General features: G+C 53.5%; 1 protein-coding gene across 3 annotated transcripts in view; it reads right to left on the bottom strand.

Moving 5' to 3' along the window:
• ZNF536 (zinc finger protein 536) overlaps positions 1-10,563 on the bottom strand; it is a 379,804-nt gene that overhangs the window by 152,584 nt on the left and 216,657 nt on the right. The window contains exon 6 of one of the 3 annotated variants that reach the window (XM_045293781.1): positions 7,588-8,499. The exons of the other annotated variants lie outside the window; for them this stretch is intronic. Within the exon in view, the coding sequence (XP_045149716.1) occupies positions 8,492-8,499 (8 nt within the window). The 3' untranslated portion in view covers positions 7,588-8,491. Of the gene's footprint in view, positions 1-7,587; positions 8,500-10,563 lie in introns of those variants that run through there. 3 annotated transcript variants of the gene reach the window in all.

Below are 10,563 nucleotides of genomic sequence, written 5' to 3' on the forward strand. Positions count from 1 at the left end.
AAGGGACCCATTTCTTGGGTGAAATGAAATTGTAGAGGACAGGACAGTCCTCTTTCTTGGACATTAGAGACAATGTGCCCCAAGGGGCCTGGTGTTTAAAACGGTCACTGTGGCTTCTTACAGGCAATGTGGTTGGGGGGTGGAGGGTGAGGGGAAGAGGGAGGTAACAGCTAGGCCAGAACCAGTGTCTGTATGTCCCATGGGGCTGTCCAGATAGCAAGGCCCTACAGGCCACTGCCACTGGGTCCACTCCGACTCCTAGTGACCTTCGAGGGTCTCTGAGGCCGACAGTCTTCACAGGAGTGCAAAGCCTCATTCATCCTCCTTCTGAGCGACTGGTGGGCTTGAACCATGGACCTTGCGGTTAGCAGATTCCACGGAGTTGCCATAGACGAGTTTTGCTCTCAGCCACTGCTGAGGTTGGTTTTAACCTCCCAGTGTGACTCTGAGATGTGTACTCACAACCTGACACTGGAAGATAGCCCAGTGGTTGGATGGGACCCGTGGGATTTGATTGCTACTCTCTCTCTCTCTCATGTACTATTTGCCCAGCTCGGAGCTTGGCATCGGCTTGTACCCCAGTCAATGCCTCCTCCAGGGGCTGCAGAGCCCTTAGTTGTGCCCTGAGTGTGCTGACGACACTGAGGCTCGGAAGGCATCAACTGGAAGTCACGGCAGTAGTGTTGGGGACTGGTCATTGCATTCATGGCATTCCCTGAGTAGGAAAATGACCTGGGGAGAGTTTCCTAAAGTCTTCGGGGCTGCCGTGGTCAGTCATACAAGGTACAGGAAAGTGGCTTCTGGGAAAAGGGCGACTGGTGATTGGATCCTCACCAACACTGGCCGGTGGCCTGCCCGCCTGCCATGCTGGTGAGCCTGCGACCAGGTCTGGAATAGCCAACTCTTCCCATCCTATGCCAGCCCCCTTCCCAAGGCCAGTGGGTGGGCAGGCACTACCTCGGCCAACCCCACATTGAGGGCAGAAGGAGGGCATCTGCCCAGACCTGCCCCCTTCACTGAGTGACCCCAGGAGACCCAAGGAAGCTCTCGGGTGAGTTGTAAAAGGGGAGGATGAAGCCCCCACCCCAGGAGGGCTGCGCTCTCCTTTCGGGTAAGAAGAGGGCCAGATGGTCACACTCATTTGAGATGTCAATAGTGACCTCTCAACCCAAGAAATAGCAAGTGCATCTTATCAGAGCCGGGCTTCCTGTCCACCCGACAAGCCCACGCCAACTGCACTGGCCCGCCCCTCAAGGAAATGAGACCTTCTTAATCACAGGCTGCTCCTAAGGGCTTTGAGGAGGAGCGGCTGTCCCACCCCCGTGAGCCCCACAAGGCTCTGCCTGGCCCTGGCACTGGCAGTGCCCAACCTCCCCAGCCCTGCCCACCTGACCATGGCTGGGCACAGCTCAGCACCCAGGCTGGAGTGAAGGCACCTCCAGTTTCCAGTCCCAGGATCAGTAACTCACGTTACTTTGTTTCCATCTGTCCCGCACGAAGGCAAAGCCCGGAAAAGAGCATAAAACACGGAGTTCCCACAGACAACATCTGTCTTAGTGCAAACAATGGACCATTATCTTGTAAATAATTCTGATTAAGCTGCGGTGGCGTTTCCTCTGGAAACCAGCAGTGGGGAGCAGAGGAGAGGTGGTGCTGCTGGCACAGGGGGCCTGGGTGGCCCCGGTCACCTTCACCCTGCAACAGCCCCAAGAGCTCGCCAGAGCAACTGAGCAGCCTCGCCTGAACCCCTGCTATCTTCTAGGGTGTTCTTGTCTCTCTTCCTCACCCCTTTTGTCCCTCGTCCCCCAGAGCGGGGCTCTCTCATGTTTCCTTTCCTTTCCCCTCCCCAGCTTTGGTCCTCAGCCCCTCCCTGGCCTGCTACTTCCACGTCGTCTGTCTCTTTCACCAACTCATCCCCCATCCTCATTGCTCTCACTGTCTGTATGGCCAGCCCCTCTGCGCCGCCTCACAACTACCGCCACGGAGCCCAGCCCCTGGGGCTTGGCCGCTCCATCTGGACTGGCCCCAGTGACAACCTGGCATTGTGGGAATGCTGTCTGGTCTGGAGATCCATCCAGGGCCGGAGGTCCCACATTGCTCACTCGACTCCCTCTCTAGAGGCTGGCAGGTGCTGGTCGGCCAGCTGAGAGCCAGAGCCTACAGGAATCCCCCTCCCCACACTAGGAGGGCCACTCTCGGCCTATCCGAAGCCCACAGCTAGCTTCCTACCGCCAGGATCTTCCAGGGTCCTGAGGCCAACCAGCCACCTACATGCCTGTTCCATCAGCCATCTCATGCATCTCACTGGAAAAAAAGATTGGGCATTTCATAAAACCACCCCGCTCTAGGAGAGCCCACCATTAGGGAAACCTACCCAAGTATTGAGCCCATGCAGGTAAGAGGTGATGGCATACTCACCTAGCACAGTATGCCACCCCAAACCAGCCCCCTTCACCCACCAGCAAGGCTGCCTTGCCTGCAATGTAAGACTAAAGCACCACCCAGAGAGTGACGGGGAGAAAACTCGCCAAGCTCAGAGCTGTATCATAAGCAAAGACAGAGGGACATGAATCCTCGTTCTATTGGTGGGCCATTATTGATGAAAAGGCAAGGCAGCCAGCCGACTCCTAATCCTCACGCCTGGAGACCATTAGCAGAATGAGTAATCACTCCATTGGAGCCCAAGAGGGTGTTCGCGCACATCCTGAGAAGAGTCTCCTCGGATCCCTCCTGCATGTCCCCCACTCACTTCCCAAGGGGTTCCCTTAGGAAAACAGGCATCCCTGGTAGGCCATTGACACCGAGCCCTTCAACTGGTGACAAAGAGGGAGGAGGCGTGCCCTACTCAGATTCCCCAGCCTGGCGGCAAGCTCGGCAGGGTCCTGAGAGGTCACGGGTCTCTGCCCGGGGCCTGAATCGCTGTGGAGAAGCTATAATAACTGAAAATGGGTGGTTTTCTGACATTCTCCTTCCTTGCTCTCTCCGATGCATTATCTTGAGGGTGAAGCAGTGTCTCCTCTAATGGGTGACCAAGCCAAGGCAATTGAGCTCAAGCATGTCTATGATTAGCCATGTCAGCGGAAGTAAAAAGGGCTCACACTTGCAAATAAAGCATAGTGTTCCAAACCTAATGGAGCCCCGGCGGTAGGGTGGATTACGAGTTGGGCTCCTAACCAAAGGTCAGTGGGGAGTCTTTCTGCTGCAGTGAGGACCCACCAGCTCAGAAACCGACTGGGGCAGCTCTACCCTTTTCCTCGAGAACCCCAGAGAGGGCAGAGAGTTTGAGTTTGTTTTATTTCCAGCGTCGGAGGGTCTTGGTAGGCAAGAGGAACTTGAGATTTTTAAGGGAACTCTGAAGCGGAACACGTGGGTAGGAAGCAGGGAGGGAGGGAGGAGCAGTGGGCTGTCTCTGGACCGGGCAGACATGATGGAGCATGGACTGAGCGCTCCGCTCTGCACCCAGCGCCGGTAAGCATCGTGAGTGGACACGAGACACAGACACCCTGCAGGGGCACACTGGGCTAACAGTGGTGTAGGTAACGTGTCTGGGGAAACCCTCATAATTATGAAAAGCACCGCTGGAGGCTGTGTTGTGAATAAAACAGGTTAATTTTTTTTAAGGAGTTAAATAATCGAGTTTTCCTTGACAGTAAAATTCTAGCTTCATTGACTTCTCTTGCTTTCTTCGCTGCTGTTCCTTTTTAACTGACTTCGGGAATGATACGAGAAACTCCTCAACGGTCTCCTTGTGATGTGAGAGAAATGTCTCCATAAGAAGTACGTACTCACATGACCCAAACCCTGGAAGAGCAGCGGGTCAGAAATGAAAGCCCACCTGTTCCCGTCCCGGTGGGAAGGCCCCCGTGGCTCCCACACTGGGTGTCCGGGTAGGGGCTGCGGGAGTGGATGGTCCTGAGGAGTGAAGGACTCCCAGGACCCTAGAAGCCATTCTCTCCTTTCTCTGAGCTGGGGCTCCAAGAAGAGAGGTGAGCGCACCCCCTTAGCTCTGCAGGACAGCCCTGTGGCTCTGCATCTGGTGTCTGACAGCCCAGTCTCATCCACCTGTCCCTTAGCTTGAGAGGCTGTGCACTTCTCAGTATGCAGAGTTTGCACCCCACTTCCTACTAGGGAATGCCTAGTGCGCAACTGAGCCATCCTTGCTTTTGCAGATCTGTGGCCTTCTCCCGTGGACAGAGAAGAATGTAAATGCTGCCAGGCCAGGGGATTCCCACTGGAAGTAGCTGCTGCCTGTGCCCCCCTCTTTCCCTGCGCATTCCAAAGGCTGCTTTCTCTGAAGTGACCCTGGCTCCTGACACATGCAGAGCGCTTCTGGGGAATAATACTGGTTGAGTCCTGGTTGCCCATAGTGGTCACGCTCCTGTTAACAATACCTTGTTGGGGTTCCTCCCTTCTCTGCCCCAGTGCCCAGCTCTCAGTCCTTGTCTCGGCAAAGGAATATCGAGGGCGGAAAGGGCCCATGGCTCCTCTCTTGGACAAGAATGAGCTGGCCATAGTAATGAACCCACAATGACTCACGTCCTGTCTAAAGGCCCGATTCCAGCACTTCCCCAGGTGTGGGGTCCTCCTTGGAAGGGCCTGTTGTGGTAGTGTGCCCCAACCCTCTGCCGAACATACAAAACTCAAAAGGAGAAAAGAAACTTGCCCGTGGTATGAAAAGAGCAATAATTTGGTAAATTAATTACAAATTTGCTTTCCCCGCCTGGTTGCTTTTCCCCTTTAATGTGGATAATTGAGAGCATATTATGTTAATTTGACAACAACAGAAGTTCACAAAGAAAACTTAACCTTGTGAGCCGTGGGTTACCATTAGAGAGGCCCGTGTCTGGACCACTCCACAAAGAGTGTGAAAGACAAACTCCCAGTGAAGCCAGCCGATGTCTGTGTGTGCACATGGATGTTTTTGTGAGTGCACTTTCTATGCAGAGCCCCCCAACTTCACCCTTCAATATGCACCCTGTTTGCTCCAGGGGCAGGGTCTGCTCGGGCTCGGGGAATACCGGTAGTGTGCGGCTACTCCTTCAGGGGTGAGAGTTATCCATCTATCCATCGAGACGCTTCCTGGGGGAAGGGACTGCCTGCGCTCCTCACTGCCTCAGTATCCACAGCAAAACCTCTGCTCTCAACCACTGTGCGCCTGAATGCTGACCGTCTGACACCAGGGAAGCCTGAGGCAGGTGATACTGGCTGTGGTAGGATGTGCCAACGTGGCTGTGCCGTGATTCCCAGAGGTTTGGCAGTGATGGGACAAAGCACACATCCCCCATTTTGTGACCTGACGTGGTCTCCCTCCATTTGTGTGTGTGTGTGTGTGTGTGTGTGTGTCATCAACCTTCATCTAATGACCTGATCTTTGGCGTCTAACCTTGTTAATAGGTGAGAGGGTGTATATCAGAGTATTGATTATCTTCCAAAATCAAAACTCTTTCCCACATCAGACTATCTAAATTTCATCGTAACAAAAAGCAAAAATACTTCCCGAACTGTGCCAATGAGGGGATGTGAAGACTCCCACCGAGTAGAAGTTTCAGGATACCTTTCCCTTGTTGGCCCCCTGGAAGTTGAAGTTCCAGAAACTTCCTTGGACCCTGCTCTGATATATAATGGAGTTTATTCTCCCTCTCAGACCAGTGGGCCCCTATGATTGGGAAGGTTGGAGGTGTAGATTCACAGGCAAATCCAGTAAGTGACGCTTACGGTTGCCCGAAGTCTGAGCTCCAACAGGTCTGGTTTGTTATACTCTCATGGGGGAAGGGAGAGACCAGCAGGAAACAGAATCTCAGCCCCAGGCAGAGCCATGAAGTGACACCAGCTCATTCCAGGGACTGGGTCCGCCCAGCGCTCTCTCAGCCAGCAGCGAATATGTGCCCAAGGAAGCTCGCTGGGTGGGGGAAGTTATTACCCAGACAGGGAAATGATGACGAGCTGGATGGCAAATTGGGGGTGGGGGGACAGAGGAGTGTGAGACATGCTGAGGTGGGTGCGGTGAGATGAAGGGTGGGAGCAAGCTGGGACTAAGCATAGAAAAATGGGAGAACAAGAATCCACAAAGGTCTCCTTTAAGTTTGAAAAGTCCCCCTTCGGGAGCGACTCAGGAAATACCCCCTGCTTTAGAAGCGGAAACGCTGCCGGTACATCCTCCAGCTTTGAGACCCCAAGGCAGGGGGGTGGGGTGGGGGGGCTCATGGAGGGGAGTGAGAACAGCAGCCGCCTGGATATGTGGCTCCAGGGAGCCTTCCGTCAGCGCGGGACCACCAGCTCCGTTCCCTTCAGTGCCTTCTCCTTCCTGCATGGTTCAGAACTGCCCCTGCCCCCAAGCCCACCACTCTGAGTCCCCTCCCAACCAGACATGCTGTGGGGGCATGGAAAGTGATTGTCAACAATCGGCAATGCCAGGGGCTGTGTCAGAGGCTGTGGGCCCCCCAGCAGCCAGCTACTAGGTCCTCTCCTCCCCGCCCATCTCCCTAGGCTGCAGGCGTTGGTCAGTGAGACCCTGGTGGGGTGTCCTTGGCCTAGTGGCCCGGTGGCAAGGGTCACTTTGCCCCACCTTGCTGAGACCTTGTGGGACCGCCCCCATCTTCCATGGGCACCCACGGCATGCATGCATGCTCCGCTTCAGGCTCGGTCCCTTCCACCTGGGATCTCAGCACGTACCCTCTAGCTCAAGTCCCCTCACTTCCAGCCACCTCCTGCGCTAGAGACAGCCTAATGCGAGTCCAGACCCCACCGTCCTGATGCTTGGGTCACAATCGCTCCCACACAGAACATCTGACTTCTGTGGGGAGGAGAGGACAGACTTGGGCCTTGGGGGTGACTTGAGACCTTGCTCTCACAGGACAGGTGAGAGAAAAGAAAACAAAGTATCTAGAACGTTGAAGCTTCTAAAATGCACACAAAGAAGCTTGGTGGGATCGTTGAGCTAGCAGGACTCTAAAGTCCAACGCATGGGCAAACGAAGTCCACACAAAACAGTACCAGAACCGTCCTTCCTGTGTGTTCCTCAAGCATGAGGTAGGCTGGGGGCTGGGGGCTGGGGCACCAACCTGGACCATGAGCACAGGATCAAGCAAAATCGAAAGATCTTAGTGGAACCGAAGTATTCCCAAGGTCCAGGAATTCCAAGTATTCGGTCCATGAAAATGACCCCTCTTAGGATGAAAGGGAAATGTGAATGTTCGCTGGCACGGGACGGTTTGTTTTCCATCTGGAGTGCAGCCCTGTACAGTGCTAGAACAACTCCCTGTCCCGGGCTGCCCTCTGTTCACATCCCAGGAGGCGCCATGGAGTGGGGGGAGACGGGGGAGCGGGGCACCTAAGAGTCACTGGTCCTGACAGCTGCAGGCCTGCCCATTTCCTCGCCCCAATCAGCCAGTCATCCTACCCCTCTCGTGGATTACTGTGCACAGAGCCCACCCAGAGACCCACGGGGAAATGCGACAGGTGGCCCTGCCAAGGGCACAAGGAGCCATGCGAGTCTTGCCTGAACGTCTTGTTGAGGCGTCCAACGGACGGACGGATGTCCAGGGGTAGAGGTGGGGGAGGGATTAACATAATGACTCAAAACTACACTAATGTTTCACAGCTTTTTTTTTATTAGCAAGACCAAGATAAGTTATTGAAGCAGTTTTAGTATTGTTTTACATTTCATTCATAAATGACCTAACTTGTAACTCAGCATACAGCACACTTAAAGATATAGTTTGACACTTATTCAGAAAGCTACAATTATTATAACTTACATGCCTTCATTACCAGGAACACCTTAATATATCTTCTAATTACTTCAACAATACTCTATTCCAAAGCACACGATAACCCAGTACAAGTTTACACATTTTGCTTCAATCACCGTATTTTTTTTTCTTTTTTTGAAAATTGCAGATGTCAAGGCTCTAATTTCACTGTCATTTGTTCCTGGTTAATATAACGACCTGACACAATATTAAACTAGCAATATTACTGCTTAAATACTATGGAGAAAGAGAAAGTACTGCACTTTTCGGTATTCATCTAAAAGCATTACAAAATACAGGACAGATCAGATATCAGCAGTAATGCCATTGAGACCATCCGGGGTCCACCTCTCGCGGCTGGTGGCGAGCTTGCAGAAGAGACCCCGAGTCAGGCTGTTCCCCGGTGAAGTGACCGCCAATCCACCAGCATCTGTCACTCAGGATTTAAGGGTTTGAGGGGCTTTCCTCTCCTGTTCCAGTTACTAAGCCTTGGTAATCCATGACTAATAGAGGGACATATGGGGCAGTATTTTTAGCCTCTAGGATGATTTGCTATATATACTGTAGGTTGGTGTGCCATGTGTATACACATACCTATGCCAATAGTAATTATTGATTCAACACACATATGTGTCTACATTCTTCTCTTGACTGTACACAGGAAACAAGCTGCAGAGAACCACCGAGGAGCACGGACAGACAAGGGCAAGTCCAGAGAGAAGGACTACAACAGGGGGTTGTCACTTACCTGCAAGAAAATGTGCAGATTCATTAAACCATACAAAGGCCACTTTGACTGGAGGCATTGGAGAGCTAGGGCTGGGCCACCTCCCCTAATTGTTTAATGGCATCATGACAACAGAGCAATAGTTATAAAATGTGGGCCTCCCTGTCTCTGGCTGAAGCAGAGAGAGTCGACATGATTAGAGTCGCTTGGCAATTAGACATAGAGGTGCCGTTGATCAGCGCTAAGTGATAGGAGATAATTACTACTTATTGGAAAGCTAGGCTCTGCACACAACGTCGGGGCTGGGGGCGAGGGAGAGACTGATGCCGGCAACAGCTAAGAAGTGGCACGTGTCAGGACGACTCAATTCCCAACCTCGCTTTGATCTAGCACCCTGGGAAGGGAGAGCCCTGCGCTCAAAGCCAAGGTCCCTGGACCCAGCTGAAGACAGTGATGGGCTCAGACAGCGGTGCTTGCCGGGCATTCCTGGAGCATTTGTTTACCGAGTGAGTGGACCTGGGTTCGGACAGCAAGCATCCTCTTCCTCCCTCCTAACATGCCAGTCCCTGCCAGCGGGGAAGTTGCCTTGTGAACCAAAGAGCTTCGTCGCTCTCCTCCTTCCACCCTTGGGCTTGGTCCTGGACGGGGCACCGTGCAAGCCAGAGAGAATGTGGCGGCAACCCCCGAAATTAGAACTCCCTGCTAAAGTTTCTCTCGCGTAAGAGGCACTAAGGATTCAGATAGAAGCTTCTGGAGCCCGAAGGCTGCAACGTGTGGGAAGGACCATACAAGGCTGAATGTCACCAGTGTTGGCAGATTTACAGAGACCACCCATTTGTTTGTTCTGAAATGAAGAGTGACCGTGTGGCAAACACAATGGTCTTCACACAACACTTCTGTCATCCTGCAGTGGAGCTAATGACATTGAGTCGCTGGCATTCCTACTGTATTAAAAACAACAACAACCCCCAAGACACGACGTTTGGAGGGAGCTGCCATCCAAACAGGTTGTGTTGTCGTCAAACACAGTGCACTCGGCCAGGCTGGGCACTAGGGCGGGCAGAGCGACACACAGTGTGTCCCCGGAGAGTCCACAGGGAAGACTCGGCAGCCTGTGAAAAGGTGCCAGCAGGCGGAGCAGGCCGGGGCCATGATTTGTATGCATTTACAAGGTTCTGCCCTGGGATTCTGAGGCCGGCAAATGATCCTCCCACGCAGGGTCTGCTAGCAGGGCCTGGACATCCACTCTTACTGCTAGTTGCAGGCTGCTGGAAGCTTGGAGGTCAATGGCTAATTCGTACGTGATAAAATTGGCCGATGGAAACAAATTGCCAAGTTGTGCTTTTAACCCCCAGGCTCTGCAAGACCATCCCGTGTGAGGAGGGGGAGGAGGTATGGCCTGGGGGCTCCGGTGGCTTTTAAACAAAGCACCCAGCTCCCATGGAGAGCCTCAGGGGACCCAGCACCTTCTCTCCTTGTCTGAAGACTGAGCCTGGGGACTTTAAATGTGGTCCACTGTTTTATGCCCACTTTCTCATCCCCTTTCTTCCTCAGCACCTCCTGACTTCAGAGGCACACCTTAGAACCTTCCACAAGACTAACACCCAAAGGCCTCCCCAGAAGGTGAGCCACATGCCCTGCTCGGGGTCTTCACAAACGCTGTGCTCATAGCACTAAGGACCTCAGACATCTCACAGGGATCACTGCCTCCCAGTCAGTTCTGACTGTCGGTTCTGACTCAGAGCACCCCTCTCTGGGCAGCAGCCTCTCCCTTCTCCTGTGGCGGGGCAGCTGGTGGGTGAGAACCACTGACCTGGCGGCTAGTAACCCAACGCTGAGCCCACAGCACAAGCAGGGCTGCTCTGAACTGACCAAAGACCTTATTGATGTCCTGGCCCAAGACTGAGGGTGCAGGACTTCCGTCCTGCCCCAAAGTCCCTGCCTTGTCTGAGGAACAGAACTGGGTAGAAATGAAACCAGCCGCACACGTGAGCAGAATGTACTGCTGACCTCACTCCCCCCGCACACTAAGAGGCCAACACAGGCAAGGTGGCATGAGGAACACAAGGTGCCGCTATGCCCTGG

The sequence above is a fragment of the Echinops telfairi genome, unplaced genomic scaffold, assembly GCF_000313985.2.
Source record: "Echinops telfairi isolate 266 unplaced genomic scaffold, ASM31398v2 ScPeMD7_2291;HRSCAF=2852, whole genome shotgun sequence".
Lineage (NCBI taxonomy): Eukaryota > Metazoa > Chordata > Mammalia > Afrosoricida > Tenrecidae > Echinops > Echinops telfairi.